Genomic DNA, 17,815 nt, shown 5'->3' on the forward strand with positions numbered 1-17,815 from the left:
GCTTAGTCAAAATATTTTTATTTGGTTGTATTTAGCAGAAGGTTTCTTTTCCTCCTTTTTTTTTTTTCTATTGTTTTCTCATTATTTCTGATTTCTTATGCTTCCATTCTTTCAGTACAATATATTAACACTTTGCACCTCTTCAGCACTTTCCAGTTAAGGCTCTCAATTTATTTACAGACAGGAGTTAAGTAATTCTCACAACAATCATTAACAATAGAGAAATAAAATGATCTGCACCTGCAGTGAGAAATAAAGATAAACTTTTTTCAAGTTTTTATTTGATTTTCACTGTCCAGCTTGTATTATGCTGGGCTTGATATATATCCCTGCAGTTCTGAGTGTTTCGTGTTTGGGAAAGAAAACCAAAGTATGAGCACTCGAAATCTAAAGCTATTTACGGAAGTTTTTATTTAGTAACTTGTTGAAGGCCATGCGATATGTGAGCAGCAGAATTCAAAACTGGGAGCAAGACATAACTGCCAGTTATCTGGAGTACTGTGTTCAGTTCTGGGACTCCCACCATAAGAAAGACATGGACCTGTTCAAGTGGGTCCAGAGATGGGCCACAAAAATGCAGAGGGCTGGAGCACCATTCCTACAAATTCATGCAGATAGATTTGGGGTTGTTTAGCCCAACTGAAGAGAAGATAAGGCTCCCAGGAGACCTTGCAGTGGCCTTCCAGTACTTAAAGGGGGCCTAAAGGAAAAATGGGGAGGGAGTCTTTATAAAGGAGTATAGCAAAAAGACAAGGATTAATGGTTTTAAACTAGAAGAAAGCAAATTTTGATTAGGTATTAGGAAGAAATTCATTACTACAAGGGCGGTGAGGCACTGGAACAGGTTGCCCAGAGAAATTATGGATAACCCATCTCTGGAAGTGTTCAAGGCCAGGCTGGATGGGGCTTTGAGCAATCTGCTCTCATGGAAGGTGTCCCTATGCATGTCAGGGGACTTGGAACGAGATGATCTTCAAGGTCCCTTCCAACACAAACCATTCTATGATTCTGTGCTATACTATGAGACATGGTTCTTTGTAACTTACCTTTGACTTTAAGGCCACAATCCATTCCCTTCTCCTCATACATTATCCTCTACTGAACATTTCTAGCAGTCTTCAATGTCAGTTACTTTCTGCATTTTAGTAAGTTTTACATAAGCATCTACACAGCCATTAATTGTATACAGTATACAATGTGTTTGTGTGACTGCAGTGAGCTTTAATGAAAAAAAAATAAAATCTTAACAAGCAACGGATATAGGTTTTATCTTTGAGTACTTAAATAAACTTCAGAGCTCATGGAAAAAATCTATCAAGTGATTGTCGTACAGAAAACACCTCCATCCCCAAATCTTGTTTAAATGGAAGATTGAATATTATCTTGACATTAATACCTTCTTATCAATAGTGCATCTGCATAGAGATTCTTCATAAAAACCTGCGAATTCACAATTATACCTTGCAAACAGAAGTACTGTAACTGTTCAGGCTAACAATACTTTTAAAATATTCATTCAGTTCATGTAGTAAACGGTATCTTCAAGTTACCTCCATCAGAAGATACTGACATGAAACACAGATGAAACCGTTTCATAGTTAGGTTAACACTGAAAATTCAAACAGACAAACATAATGCAAGTATTTTAACAGAAACAATATAAAATATCAGTGGCTTAAAAAAGATCTAAATGAGAAATCTTGGTTATTTCAATGAATTGCTAGACCCTACATTTAAAATTATAGATTTACAGAACTCTTCAGATGAATTAGGCTTCTTCTATAACACTAAATACTGGAATTCTGATAATTTGTGCAAGTATTAAAAATATTAACATCTTAAATGTTAACATTACAATTTTAAATAGCCTTGCAAGTGCAATGTTACAAATATTAAAAACAAATCAGAGCTGCAATTTTACATAATTTATATGAGTAAATGAAAGTGCTTTTCAAGTATTTATGTTCATTTACAGCTGGATTCTCATGTTAAGTCAGTGCTCACTGGTACAATTTAAATATCAGTCTTATTTCCATTTTGGATGCATGAATTTAGCTGGATGGAATAAAAGAAATTTGAGGAAATGTTTGTGATACATATTTAAAAATGAAATACCATTTCTGATAAATATGTAAATGGAATTTTAATGGAATATTAAAAAAATGAATTACAGATTACCTCCTGGAGGTTGTCAGATAACCTGATAATGCCATGGGAGCTCTTTAACCATACAGTAATTGTAAATTACATCAATTTCTTAAATTATGATATGTTAAATAGTTGTTCTTTACTAGAGACAAAAACCACATGATCATAATAAAGGCCCAATACTGTCAACTTCCGAGAACTTTAAAAGATCTCATAATCTGTCAAAAGCATGGATTCTAAAGAACATTTTCCTACACTTACAATTAGAGCTTAGCTGATGTCACCCTGGAGAACACAGCTAGTACACGTCAGCTCTCTACTGTCTATCCAGTGCTCAGTTTAGCTCCCTTTCTGGATAGTCAAAATCCACTATTATTGCAGTTATACAAAAAGACTGCATTCCTGTTTCCCAGCCCAAGGAAGGGTGAGCTAAGTGGGGAAATACTTCTTTATTAGACAAGAAACCCAAACCAAAACAACCCTAAATTAAGCAATATGTATTTAAAAGTGCACTGAAAATATTTCCTATCCCACCCTATCTCTCCTAAGTGCCAGATTTTTATCTTAAATTATACCTACTTTGAACACTGAACATCTGTAAGCTGATACTACAGCATTTTGTTTGTCTTGCGGTTTGAAAAGCACATGACACAAGGCAGCATTAATGTCTTTCATTAAAGATCTGGCAATGCCACAGATTTTGTTGTGAAGATGCAGCATAGAGATGACACAGTTCTGGAGAAGACCATGCAGACTGCCATTACAAGCTTACTTCAACAAAGTGCTTTGTCATTTGCCAAAGACAAAAGTCAAACTGTTGCCCTACCTCACCACAGCGCTGCACTGGCAATTTAAAGTTTTCTTTCCAGATGCAGTTGGACTTCAATAAATTATAGCTCTTCAAAGTTAGGCAATTCTTTGCAATAAAAGCAGAGTTTCACGTTCCATCAAGAGAGGCCATTGTTTACACTGGTCTCTTCATGCAGACCTGACAACGACTGATGATGTTTTCTAGTTCTCCTGCTTTCAGTGTCTGTGGCAGAGGTTTCCTAAAAGAAAACAAACATTACTTTTTTGTTAAAAAACAGGAAGAGGTGATAAAACTTTGGATATGACATTACTGACACCGACATCTAAATTTTTGGCTCGCTTAAGGTCTCTTTGTGCTACAGAATGACCACAAACCTGACAAAGGGGGACATCTAATCTGACAGGAATTAGTAGGGGAGCCCCCGCATTTAGGGACTTCTCAGTCACCTGCAGCATGGATGCTGGAAACAGCGGTGGGACAGCTAAGAAAGTACAATTTACCTGAACATTCTTTGTGGATTTAGTGATGCCAACCAGAAACTGTAGGAGTTTGTGTAGTAGTTGCACGTGCCCCTGCCATGGCACTCTATGAATGGGATGGCTCGAAATTCTTCCAAGCAAGATCCAGGAGATGCCAGCGCTTGACCAGAAGCTTCTGAGCCTGCACTTGTATACTGTAACCACCAATACATTTTTTATGAGAACATGTACATCAGTATTTAGCAATCTGCTGGCAAAAAAAAATAATCTCTAAAACATACCATATTTTCTGTGCTGTTTCTTGAACAAAACAAAAATCAGCATAGATTGGTTTTAATCAGACTTATAATGAAGCACAGAAGCCTCATGAAAATTCAAGCAGTTATGCTATTTCTGAGTTCTTGCAAAGTCCTTTTTGTGCTATATGAGAAGGCATGAAAATGTAACCAGTACAAAGACTAGAAAGTAGCTGGCTTCTGTCCATTTGAGGGCTACAGTAACCAAATTACAAATAAGCCAAATCCCGTATTTTGTGGGTGTGTGCACGTTTGTGTTCATACTTTTTATTGCATTAATTGCTTTTCCAAACACAAACAGCAAAGAATGCATTTTCGATCTCTGATGTTGGTAAATGCTTGTAGAAATAGCTCTAAAATAATTTATGACAGAAGAAATTTCACTAGAAAAATACCATTTTAATTTGCTGATGTTTAAAAAGGCAACGATTTTAGCTCGATGCTGCAAAAAAAAATCTCTCCTTTCCAAGATGTTTATTATTACTTAGGGCCAAATCCCAGGAGAGACAACAAATTTCACATTAGACCTAAAAGAACTTTCCATCAAGCAGAAGAAATGCAGACCTACAAGAGAGGTTTTCGGTTCTTTCATCCTCATTTGCTGGCATTCCTATGGCATGCCACAGGCACGGATAACAAAGCTGAAGGGTTACATCCCCTCGTACAGATACACCCTTATTCCCATACTCAGTTCTCACTTTACAAGCACATTATGAAATTTCTTCAGTCATATTTCATTATGGCATCAAAATTGCTGAGGCAGTCCTCTATAGAGAATGTACTGCACCAGTTTTGATTTTAGCTTTCTATAGGGTTTGGTCCTAAGAGCTGATTTATAAAAGAAGAGCTGGGTATAGCAGTGGGTAGCGTATTATTGCATATCTGTGGTCAGGACTGCTTTAATCACCTAGCTCCCCAAACCTGCGCTTCCTAGAGTTTAGTGTAATGCGTAAGAGTATGCAGTTATTTTTGACACACTAGAATCCTGTGGTTTTCCTTTCATCTCCCCTTTTCCTTCTGCCACCTATTTTTGAGGACAGATCAGAATAGTTGTTCCTATTTTTGAACAGGCTGCCCAGGGAAGTAGTTGAGTCACCATCCCTGGAGGCATTCAAGACATGGAGATGTGTTCTTTAGGGACATGGTTTAGTGGTAGATTGGCATTGTTAGATTAATGGCTGGACTTCATCTTAGAGGTCTTTTCCAATCTAGAAGATTCTCTGCTTCTATGCTTTGACATTAAATAAGAGTTAATAGAATTATTGTCTAATTATAGGCAAAGAAAAAATAATAATCATTAATACACAAATGCACTAAAAGCAGATGAAAATGCTATTGAAAGTGAGAGGAGAGAAGATAAGTATTTCCAATCTTTTTTATCCTTACCATAACAAAAGAAAAACCCTTCCAGAGAGATATCCAGCCTTCTGGACATGCAGGAACTACAGTTGTTTGGCTGTGAACTGCTATTACCATTGCAGGTCCTTCACAGACAATGCATCTGTAAGAAGCGCACATGCATTCAGTGCAGAGTTGAGGGAAAACATGTAAGCAGACAAAGAAAAAAAAAATCTGCTGGGATACTAGTTACCTAACGGCAGGGCTTACTACAGATGTCACCACTTGCACACATTCTCTCTGTTTAATAAGGAGATAAGTAAATTGAAGGTAACCTAAATACCTGCTTTGACGTCTCTACTAAACAAAAACTGGTGAAAGATGGGAATTAATCCCAGAACATTTGACCCTCCTAATACTGCCTTTACCAAAGTAACAAGCTAAATTTTGCCTTCTTCATGTGCTCATTACTTATGTTGCTATGGTTTAGATCAAAGTTCTGTACCTTTATTTGCTAAAATTATTCTTCATTATTTCCAAAATGAAGAAACGATAAAGCTAGATTACAATAAGTGTGTAGAGCAGGCTAGAAGGAAGAGTGCAAAGCTTGCCTTCCCATTTTTGATATTGCTACTCTTGGTCTTTTGTACTTTTAGAGCTTTCCCTCTTAAGAGGCTTTTCATCCTTCTCAACTAACTTAAAGCAACTAGAAAGGCCCACATTTTCACAAGGGTGTTTCATAGCAGAGAACCTTTAGCCCCAATTTACAATATTCTTCATCAGCTACAGTAAATATATTACATGTAATTGGAAGCAGAATTTAATTTGTACTATTTATCTAAATATTGAAGCTGTTATGCCATTTTAGCCTGCCTCTACCATGTATGGCAATAGTTTAAAAAAATCTATTGATCATTGCAATCAGTAATGTGTGCCCTTTTCTCTTGTCAGCTGTGCAGATTAAGCCTGTGGTAGTACCTTAACTTTTCCTAGGGTATCACTGAATATCTGACATACTTGGGTGAGAAAATCAGGCAATTAAAAGCAGTGATTGTACTTACTGAGATGGGCAGGTCTTGGTCTAAGGTTTGCTGTTCAAAACAAATGCATGGTTGCAGGCCAGAAGAACTAAAGTTCTTATACTCTTACCTGCTTATATGGGGCTCTAGTGCTCTGCCAGAAATCGGTGCCATGTCTACTGGCATTGCTGTTGCAGTTGACAGCCAGTATGAATAGTCGTTGCGAGAAGCAAAGCTACAAACATCATTGGTGTTACAGAATAAGAATGGCATGGTGGTAAATCTCTGCAAGCAGCTACCAGCTGTTCCTAAAAGACACAAGAGGAAAATTTGTGACAAATGAGATTATATACAGCACAGTAAAGAGAAGAGACCCATGATGGGATCGTCTACTACAGTAAGAATTAAAAAAAATGATAACTATAAAGAGAGAAGCATCTATACAGTGAAATTATAGGAAAACAAAATACTTATGGCATATATATATATAAATTTTTATTTAAAATATTAGGGCTAAGAATTAAATTTGTTAAAAGTATTATCTTATTGAGTGATATCAGTCCTTGGCACAGTGGCAGGGAGTCAGCTACCTAAACACAAGCTTCTAATGCCATTTTTGACACCCTAGGGCATTCAGTTTGGCCTCTAAAAACAAGATTCTCTCCCAGACCCTGTAACATTACTGTCAACCCTACATAGATATTGTGGACATTTACGTTAGACATCTATCCATAAATAACTGAATTCCTCCTGAAAAATGTGTAGGGAGAGCGAAAAGGAATACAAGAGTGCAGGAAGAAAAGATCTCTTTCAAACCATGATTACTGAATTGTCTCAGAGCAGCAGACTGCTCTGTAGACTGATGGTTGAAACCAATGTTCATCTCAGACACAATGTGAGTTTGTTTTCTTGAAAACAACTTGGATTATTGCACTCTACTGAAGGTGATATGAATGTTTTACTAATACAGTACCAAGGTCTTGTCCATGCGCTCGTTCGTTTCCTTGAACAAAAAGCAGCGAAAAGCCAACATAGATCTGTGATGTCCCTGGCGGACACGAAGGAATCTTTGTCGTTTGACTATGCCGGGTAAAGATAAAACCTCTTCTTGTTGGACCAGTGATGATAGTACCTGGTGATCCAGGTAACCCCTGTAGACCAGGAAAGCCAATCAGTCCAGGTTGCCCTGTGGAGGGGAAGAAAAACATGACTGCAAATATTGTTATTTTGTTTGAGTTCCTACTTTACTTAAATTAGGGGAACAACTTGAAAGTAAACCAAAAATTTGAAACTTCAAAATGGGTAGTGTTTGTTGCTAGATGTATTAATTCCTTCAGACCCAGCTCAGGCAGCTTTACTATTGCTCTAAATGATGCAATGTGAGATATTTCAAAGAATCATAGCCATTTTTACAAAAAAAAGTTATGAAGTAAAATCGTTTTATGGTGATTCGCTAAAAATATTCAGTTCCATTTTGATGCCACGTAAAGACACACTGATACTTAGGGATTTGAATGAATTTTCAAGCGGATATGTAAGTGTGATTAATAACAGAGGAGCACAGTCAAGGCACACTTTTGTAAATTATTATTTCAGTTGTGAAAATGCATCTGTTAAAAACTAAGCAACTGCTTGCATATGTTGATGGCCCTAAACCTGCTGCAAATGTTACAGAATTTCACTATATACAAAAGGAAGGCTTTAAAGAAATTGGGAATACAGCCTATCTATAGATTCAGTGGTAGCAGTCAGTGATGTCTGCTTTCCTGTACCTCTTTCTCCTGGAAATCCCCGGTCTCCTTTTGGACCAGGCAGTCCTGGTTGACCTGGACGACCAAAGCTTCCTGGTAGACCTTTTACTCCTTTAGGTCCTAAAATGGTAATAAAGAAAAAACAGATTAATATAGCAATAGTTATTCTAGATATTAATAACTGCCAATCAGTAAAGTTAAAATCCCTACATGAACATAGCTGTGTTAGAATAAAAACACCAGCACAAATTTTGTAAATTTTGAGACTGTCTGTAGTGTTACTGTCACCATATTTCACATCAGGAAGATGACAAGGAAATACTGAATGTATTGCAGAAGAATATTATTCTTACAAAGAACATTTACATAAGTCAAAGCAAATAGCTTTTTCTTTTAGCCTGTTATATAATAAGAATATTAAAATAATAATAATGGGCCATAATAATCTTTTTCAGTTCATAATTCCATAAATAACATAGCTACTTTATAAAATAAATTTAAGAAAAGTGTAAAAGAAAAGTATTGTTTTCAACAAAGTATTGTTGGCAAGGCACCAATAGCTATTTTTAAATGCTGAGAAGTGTTTTTAAAAACATGTCAATTTTCAATGCAGAAGTATTTTTGCCTACCAAACCAAAGTGTTCCATCAAGCAAGACACACAAACAAGTACAGAGATAAAAATATAAACCACCTTGTAGCCCAGGAATCCCTTGAATTCCTTGATCTCCTGGTGTTCCTGGGACTCCCGGCAGTCCAGGAGGCCCCTTGCTTCCTGGGACAGAGAATATTCTCCCAGGGACTCCAGGTGGACCTAGCAGCAAAAATATAATGAAGAGCCAGATACTTTACATTAAAAAAAATAATAATAAAATAATAACAAAAAATCAAGATAAGTTAGCTGTTATTAGAATGAGAAGAGTTATAACAAGTTACCACGTTGGCCCTTTGGTCCCCTTGGCCCTTCTGCACCTTGTGGTCCAGGGGGTCCTTGATTACCCTTTTCTCCTAAAAAGGGAGATTGAAGACATGTCTTTCTGGTTTGAAATGTCAAAACAATTGTCAGAACTTTAAGTGTCTTGCGGTCAGTAGATTAATTTGAAATATGGGTGTGTACTTCTACATAGCTTTTGTTACTCTATAGTTTATAGGCCAAGTGCAGTCAGTTTACAAGAATTTGTTTTGATGTTTATCTCCCTATAGAGCAGTTCAACTCCCTTCAAACCCCATCAGATATGCTGATGACTGTTAGGAAGGTTGTAAATTTTTTCAAATGTTTGAAATCTAATAAGCAATTATTTTTACAGTGTAAAATATAGTTATTCTCATCCATGTTATTCTCTTGACAGCTCTGATGGAAAAAAATAAATAAATAGAATTTTTATTAAGTCAGGAGATTTGACTATGTGAAGAAATGAGGGCTTTTGCTTAAGAAAATAGAATTACTGTCTGTACAGTGACTTTTCAAACTAGAACCACAAATTTAAAGTACACAATTTGCATGGAACTCAAAGCACTGGGTTAAACCAGTAATGACAATTTTGTATCATTGTAAATTATGTAACTGAAAATGAACATACTGGAGCAATGCAAACCTATATCAGATTTAAATCACTCAAAAAAAGTATCAAAAGGATTTTTAGCCAGCTAAAACTAAAATCCACTAAATCCAACTAACCCTTAGGAATATGAAATTTATAAAGCCAGTAAATTTTACAAATGGTCTACCAATAAGCTGGTGAATGAGATCATAACTGAGTCTATTCTTCTGGCAAGCAGATGACTCAGTGCTTTGTCTTTTAAATGCTCTTGAGTTCTATAACTAAGATGTTGCCAAAAATCACATCTTCTAGTAGTGGTGTGGCACTTCTAATTATCATACCTTTACAATACAACATGTAAGTTACTGTATTTGGCACATAGAAGTGTACGTAGTAAATATATGAATACCTTTTACACCTGGAAATCCAAGAAAACCAGGGTCCCCTCTAGCACCAGGATAACCTGGTCGACCTTCTATTCCCTGCAAATCATATAACATCAATAATAAACAAGAAGCAGCATAGGCACTCTATGAAGTATACTTCCTTTTTGTTCAGAATATTTAAAGCGTTGTGTCCACAGAATATGCTGCAACTAAAATTATTTGCTCCATTATGAGCATGTTAGATATAGTCATATTACTGTTAACATTGTTCTGTAATACAAAATGGCCAAGGAAACAACATATCAGAAATACCCAATAATTTCTTTTTGGTACATTTAAGTCTACAAAAACTATATTTTTGTATCTGTTTTAATATCTTTCCCCTATCATGCATTTATTTGTTTTCCTCTGGGTGTTATTTTCATGGCAAGACTGAAGTTAACAGTTGAGTAAGAAACAAGTAGCATTTCTTTCACTGACTTTTGGACCTGGAGGACCACTGTTGCCAGTTGGACCTGTTGGCCCTGGTATGCCATCTGCCCCTCTAACACCTTTGTTTCCTTTCATGCTGGGAGTGGGAAGACCAGGCAACCCTTGAAAACCAGGAGCACCTGTATAGAAACAGAATACCTAAAGATCACTGCCAACAGCATTTCACATACATTACCTAAAACACAGTACAACATTCAGCAACTCTGTAATGGTACTTCATGTTTACTGTCTCTGCAATTCCGAAGGAAATAGATCAATTATAAAACAGCAACAACAACAAAAAAACCACTAATTTTTCTGTAGACTATTAATTTAGTCTGAGAACAGAGCTGAGTTCTTGCAATCCGTAATAGCACTACATTTTTTAATATCCTTCCATTGCAGTTATGCTTGGAATAACACACAATATTTCACTTCTTTAAGCTGGATTTCAGCTGTCCTACAGATTGCAGCAGAGGGCAGCAAAACTGGGTGAACTGAAAAAACTTAGCATTATTTTAATTTACATCATACTGTACAGCCCATCCTGCTGTTTGCAATGATAACATTGCATCAATTGGTAAAGGAACTACTTGTTCAATTATGAAGATGTCTGGGGAAGAATCCCCTTCAATTTTGAGTTTTAGACAGACTGAATTCAGCTTTCAATTATCAGTATATCTTTTCAGATAAAGGAGTTATAACAACACACCTGGTCTTCCATCTGCACCAGCAAGGCCTCTATTCCCTTTTGGGCCAGTAATTGCCATGCCTGTTGCACCTTGAAATCCAGGTAACCCCATTAAGCCAGGAGGTCCAATGGGTCCTTGATCACCCTGACGACCTTTCACACCTGGTGGCCCAGGAAAACCAGGCAGCCCCATGTCCCCTTTGATTCCTGCAGAGTATAAGTAATATATTTGAGGAGAGCTGTCATGATGGTGAGATGCCATGATAGCTTTTAGAAACAGGACTACAGAGAGTATGTGTGTCTACTCTAACACAAAGGTGGAATGCAGCCTTTGTTTTTAGTACGGCTAAATCCCCAAAGCCACCTTGCTACTCTAAAGCAAAATGGTTGTGAGAAGATGTGACTCACTGCAAGGAAGTGTACACACCACTTCTTTTAAAACTCCACTTCAGAGTTTGCGCATACAATGGAAGAAATTTGAAAGAAGAGTAGAAAGACCAGAGTTGGGGATATTGCTTGATGCTACAGTCAAGAAATGCTAGTTTGAACATCAGAACTGGCAAATCCTATTAAACTAAATTCCAGACAAAATCATCAGTATGAGTACAGGAAAATAAGAGACTATTCCAAACGGATTTTTTAAGGTCAACCTTAAGAGCACAGGGCCTATATATGGAGGGAGAAATATTATTAATTTTTCTTTTTTAAGTAAAGGAGATCAATGGATTTGTATCAGTACTGTAAGCACGATGTGAAACCTAAAATATGGAAAGAGTGCCCCCCTCAAGTCAACCATTCTCCTTGTGACTGCATCAACAAAAAAGAGGAAGTGAAGTAAATTAAAATGCACCATCATAGCTTTCCTACAGACTATGCTTGGTGTTCAGCAACATCATCTGTTTTCATAAAAACATACACTGTTAATCAAATATGTATTTCAAATGTTTCAAAAGCTCTAGAAACTGTATATTGCCTTCTCAAAACCACAGAATTTAGTTCCTTTATTTTCCTTTTACAATAGTCTTAACTTTGCAAGCAAGAATTCTTGATATTTAACATATAATCCAAATAATTGATCATAAGCACAGAATCACTCTTTATTTCCTCTGACACTAAATGCCAATTTAAATAGCCAAAAGCAGGAGGTGTTTTAAAGATGCAATTAATGATTCTGGTATTTAAAAACAATACTTCTGCTTTCCGAAAAGACAACTTACCTCTACGACCAGGAACACCTCGAAGGCCAGGGATACCTCTCCCTGGTGCCCCTACAAAATGTTAGGTCATATTATACTCAATAGTCCTGAATAATTGCTAGAAAACATCATAGTTATCTAATGTTTCATACATTTCTTCAAAAGTCACTGAATCAAAACATAGGTTTTAGTTATATATGTAATATCAGTTATTGGTTATTTTCCATTGGTTCTATCCAGAAATAGAAATGATATTTGTAAGTTTTTCTTTAAACTGGGAACTCTTATTTACCAGTTGTATTTGAGGTACAACCTATAATAATAAGATTTGCCTTTTTTTTTCCAGAGGGAAAAAGCAGGATAAAAATCTGTATTTAAGTTAGTTACTAAGAAAAATAAAAGAAAAAACATACATACCTATAATTTCAACAATGATTACTCAAAACTTAATATGGAAAGACTTGTTAAATACTATAAATGCTTTTCCAATATATTTTTTGTAAATACTAATATACAAAAACATTCTCATTGTAAAACATGAAAACATTTTCTGTCAGAATTCAGCAGAGGACTGTATGTATGGATACTGATGACATCAGGAATGATATTTAAGTGAAAGATTTTACAACTCAAGGGCCATTCACTGTTCGTGTGAGTAAACACTGATTTGTTTCATCCTATTTCCACATAAGAGCTGAGACTTCTTTAAAAAGATTTTGGTTCTCTTAATTATTTTGAGATGGAACACATAAGAACCACACGATACTTATGCTTTCGCAGACATTAATATTTTAAGGGAAATTATGACAAATCATATGCATAATAGAGGAGTGACATACATTTGTGTTGTTAACAGCATGTACGATTACGTAGAAAAACAGTGAATTAAGTGCAATTTAAAAGCCTTCTACTTATTAACACATCTTTGGCTCCACAAAAGCTCCTTATTAATACTTCCCAAAAAATCCTTATCAGTTAAGCTAGGGAAAAAAAAAGTAATTTTAAAACAGAATGAAAATATTTCACTGCTGTTACCTGGTTCTCCCTTTACTCCTGGGGGACCAGGCATACCATCCCGACCCTGACTGCCTCTTTCACCAACAAGTCCATTTTCTCCAGGGTATCCAACAGCACCTGTGAATTATAAAGGACCACAGTATAATTTTCATTTCTATTATTTTACACAAAGAGAGAAGATATGAATCCCCTTTTTAAAGATTTTATTAGTGCAAGTGCAGCTACTTCAAGGATAGAAGCAACTATCTTGGTATATAAGCATTTGTAAAGAGCAGAATATAACTTTTATTGAGTCCACTGAACTTCAAGAAATTTAGCACTCCCACTATTTTCACAGGCATTAACTTCCTGTCTTTCAAAGACATTTTAGGACTCTGCCTTTGATTTAATCCATGCTGGTGGGAATCTATACAGGTAGTATGGTTCCTCTCCATAAAAATTCAACTTTCCTGTAAACAGGGAGTAGATTCTGATCTTTGCTGACTCTCTTGCTATGTCTGTGTAAGTTCACTAATATGAACTACAAAACTGCAATGTAATTTAGACGAGGATCTGCATAACAGAACATTCAATAAGCTTTTTGAAGATAATGACTGTCACCAACATTAATGAAGTCTACACTGCATACCTTTGTTGCTGCATATTTACACACTCCCCCTTACGTTTTCTTAAATGGTTTAATCTTTTCGTTTGTTCTAATAGATGACTGCAACTCTGCCTTTCCCCTCTTTCAACTCTAATTTATTCTTCCTCCTTGTCTAGCTACATCTGAGTTTATTATTCCCTTTAAGGAGGTAAAACAAGCCATTCCTACGATATATGTGGATATTGCATCTTGAGAACTCTAAACTGAGAAAAAGAAGAGCAGTAAGTTCTACAACAGTGAAACAAAATTAAAATCCCTTGCCTCAGCTGAACTGACAACATTGAGAACAGGCTGTTAAAGACCTTAGCTTGAACTGGAGAAGGTAAACAGAGCCTCCTACCAACATAAACAGAGACTGCAACTATATCAGGTAAATTCTAAAAAGCTCAGAAGGATATCTACTGCCTCATCACAGAGAAAATAACAAGCCAGAGGGCAGTGATTTGGGAGAGATGCTATATACCATACCAGGAGGGCCTATAATGCCCTGTTGTCCTGGGTGACCCTGCTGTCCTTTAACACCAACACCTCCAGGAGGTCCAGGTTTCCCTGTAAGAAGAAAGAATTTGGGGGAGGAAAACTGGCATTATCACTTGGAATTCAGTTCAGCACTAGGCCCAGACACAGTCTGCTAACACTGCTATTGTTTCTACTTCAGCCAGCTGGGACAGATCTCTAGCTAAGATAAGCCAGCCTGGCTGTGCTGACTACAAAGGAGCTGTTTACATTTACAACATTTTAATATAAATGTTCCACCCCACAGGCACCCTGCATAGTTTATTGAGAAATTCTCTTCTTCTAGAAGCATGTCAGCATCTCAACACTCCTCCAAAGCAAAACATACCTGGGATTCCTGCAACTCCTGTTTCTCCTCTGATCCCATGTTGCCCTGGTACTCCTTTATGTCCTGGCTGACCTTGGGACCCTTTTTCTCCTTTGCTGCCCAAAAGTCCAGGAGCACCTGAATCTCCCTAAGAAACAGCAGTTGCACACAAACAGGTAAAGAATCACATTGCATTAAATACATTACATGTATATGAACAATAGAAAAATAGATAATTTTAATGTTTAAGTTTAATCATGGTTCATTATGATTTTCAGATAAAAATCAAAGAAGACTAATATGAAGTCTTCTCATAACACCACTGATCCTTTAGACATATCTAACGAGCAATCTCTACCTTTAATCTGTACAAACCAAGTTCAGTCTTAAGATATTTTCATAGACTTTTCTCCAATTTTATTCTAATAGCTCCTCTTTTGAACCAAAAATACATTCCTTACATAATACGCAGCCATACAAAATATCAAAACACACATTTTTCATTGAATTCCTACAAATTTGCACAACAGCAATCCCTTTTTGGATACACAGCTAATAAAGAAACTAACAGATTATTTGGACAAATTACAGGAGTTACTGTACAGTTTACAGCCAGCAACGTATTTTAAATTATCTCATATGTAAAGATTCACAGTTCTTCAACAACCAGGATACGTGGAGTAAAATTTTCTAACTTACTTTTTATATTATATATTCCTAAGAAAAAAATGCTATTAATAGACTTTCAAAAACCAACAAAACAATTTTAGATCACACCACTTTATTACTAAGATAATTTTTCTGAAATTCTTGATGTACAAGTATTTCTACTATTGACTATTTAGGTACAAATCATTGTTCTTAGCAAATTAGTAACTTTTACAGAAACAACGCTATTTCCAAGACACTCCATTTTTACAAATAAGAAATTCTTGCATTGCAAGAAAAATGAAATACAATGAACTCAACATGTTCTCCTAAATACTGATGTAACAGGATTTCCATATGTATCATCACTAAGATATCATCTACCAGTCTCCTGCAAACTCTGCAACTCTTGCTTACATGTTATTCTGTTTCTGTTGTCAAAGGCTCTGCTTATTGCTTAATATGACATGGCCTTTATACCTTTGGACCAGGTTCTCCTGGGGGCCCAGGAGATGGGTGCCCAGGGTCTCCTTTTTCACCTGGAAAGCCACCATAGCCTGTTGGACCAGGGTCACCTGATGGTCCTGGAAAGCCTGGAGATCCTTTCTGCCCTTTTGAACCTGGAGAAACACAGATAGCAATAGCATTCTTAAAAGGATCATCATCAAATATTACATCTCATGCTTTGTTAACTACTGCTTGTATTTTCATACTCACTTTTTCCATCAGAGAGAGAATAATTTTTGTGCACTCAGTGACTTTTACTCTAAACACATTCAAAATAGGTTCTTACATTTAGCAATATATAAATTAATTATATGTAATTTATTATCTGCAATTTCAATGGTCAAAGCTTATAAAAATAAAGACCCATGATCACTGGGCAGACATTTGGTTACAAAGTCAGACAGAACCACTATATGTCACCATATCCTAACTAATTAACGCCCTGAAGTTATTATTCGGAAAGTTACTATAAGCTATACACTAAGATGGCCAGCTGCAATACATTAGTAATGTCATGCTCCAAAACTAGACAGAGGGAGAACTCCATTCTGCAATTCAAGCAAATGCTGGGGTGATGAGAAGTTTACAGGCACTTCAGAGAATAAATCCCAGTCTGAGTTAAGTATTGTGTAGTGTGCTTACAGAAACTGCTCAGATCTGTGTAAAGGCTCTACCAATTTGCAACATGACTTAAGAGAAAATAACCTGGAATTCCCATGTTCCCTTTGTTTCCTGGTGCACCTGGGAATCCTTGCCCTCCAGGAATCCCTGGAAGACCCATAAATCCTTTGGCACCTGCAAGATGAAGAAATGAGTGTCATCTTCACGTGACAAGTTTAGACATTGGCTGGCTGGCAGAGTTGTGATGAATACAGAATCCTCTCTCTCACACACTGCCATGGTACTTTTTGATTTTATAAATCAACAAACAGTGGAGCGTAATTCTTCCTCTTGCTGTAGAAGCACATAGAATTATCATTACTGTTGTCAGGAAATCAAGTTAAAAAACAACTATCTTCTGTATGTATCAAAATATAGTATACAGAGAAGTAAAGATGTTTTCATTAATCTGAAAAAATAGATTCATTTTCTCACTCAAGATCAGCATGTATCATTATGTATGTGGGCATGGTGATGGCAGAGCAAAACCTTGTGAAATGGCTTAGGTAGGTCTATAATTACATTGGTTCTTTTTAAGACTGCTTTTCACTGAAGACCTGTTAACTTCCAAAATATAAGCCAAGTACGAAGGCTTTCAACAGGGAAATAGAATCAATCTTAAATACAAAAAGCTTCTGAAATATTTTTGTGCACAGCTGTGGTAAACTTAGAATTCCTACTACTTCTTGATGATATTAGGAATCAAACTTCTCTTAAATTTTATAAATACCAAGTTTTATTCATTGGCCTCATCAGCTTTTAGATTTTAAGGTTATTATTATTTTATATTATTTAAAGCTAGTATTATTTTCTATGTATCACCTCACATAATCATCCATATTTGGAAGGAAATAAAGAATCATTTAGATGTAGCTAGTATGACTTTGAAATAGCAGCTTTTGAAATTGCTTCATTTCAGAATTCTCAGAGGAGCTTCAGAGTTAATACAGAAAATACAGTGCTGCTTCTAGAGCTAAGTTTATGTGCTAGCATTGAAGTAATACTATCCTTGCTCTCCATTCTGTGATACAGTAATTTTCAATATACATACTCCATACCTGGTATACCAGGTACTCCTTCAGATCCAACAAGACCTGGGGGACCTTGTACACCTGCATCTCCTTTTTCTCCTCTTAGACCCATCCTTCCTTGGACTCCTAAAACAATTTCATTAAACAAACACACACACAACAGCATTTTATAAGATAAGTTTATATATAAGAGCTTAACATTTTATAACTCTTAAAACTAATGAAGCCGAAGTGGAACACAGGACTTTTACTTTGCAATAAACACAAGCAAGACACAAGCTCATGGTTAATGAGTTCTGCATTTCCTATATGGAGACGAAAGGAAATTTCTGAAACCTACCACACAAAATGTCTTCAC

The 17,815-nt window shown here is 36.2% G+C and overlaps 1 protein-coding gene across 3 annotated transcripts in view; it reads right to left on the reverse strand.

Moving 5' to 3' along the window:
* Window positions 1-17,815, reverse strand: part of COL4A3 (collagen type IV alpha 3 chain) — a 63,526-nt gene continuing 45,711 nt past the window's right edge. For 2 of the 3 annotated variants that reach the window (XM_083849424.1, XM_083849425.1), the window contains 18 exons: window positions 17,485-17,583; window positions 16,472-16,561; window positions 15,740-15,879; window positions 14,633-14,759; window positions 14,257-14,337; window positions 13,161-13,259; window positions 12,147-12,197; window positions 10,951-11,136; window positions 10,248-10,378; window positions 9,791-9,863; window positions 8,777-8,848; window positions 8,535-8,654; window positions 7,864-7,962; window positions 7,065-7,277; window positions 6,222-6,399; window positions 5,121-5,235; window positions 3,460-3,632; window positions 1-3,197 (listed from right to left, as the gene is read on the reverse strand). In XM_083849424.1, coding sequence (XP_083705550.1) covers window positions 3,113-3,197; window positions 3,460-3,632; window positions 5,121-5,235; window positions 6,222-6,399; window positions 7,065-7,277; window positions 7,864-7,962; window positions 8,535-8,654; window positions 8,777-8,848; window positions 9,791-9,863; window positions 10,248-10,378; window positions 10,951-11,136; window positions 12,147-12,197; window positions 13,161-13,259; window positions 14,257-14,337; window positions 14,633-14,759; window positions 15,740-15,879; window positions 16,472-16,561; window positions 17,485-17,583 — 2,132 coding nt within the window. In that variant the 3' untranslated portion in view covers window positions 1-3,112. The remainder of the gene's footprint in view (window positions 3,198-3,459; window positions 3,633-5,120; window positions 5,236-6,221; window positions 6,400-7,064; window positions 7,278-7,863; window positions 7,963-8,534; window positions 8,655-8,776; window positions 8,849-9,790; window positions 9,864-10,247; window positions 10,379-10,950; window positions 11,137-12,146; window positions 12,198-13,160; window positions 13,260-14,256; window positions 14,338-14,632; window positions 14,760-15,739; window positions 15,880-16,471; window positions 16,562-17,484; window positions 17,584-17,815) is intronic. The other variant, XR_014588433.1, reaches the window with a different exon arrangement.

This window comes from Anser anser (genome assembly GCF_964211835.1).
Source record: "Anser anser genome assembly, chromosome: 9".
In the NCBI taxonomy this organism is placed as follows: Eukaryota; Metazoa; Chordata; class Aves; order Anseriformes; family Anatidae; genus Anser; species Anser anser.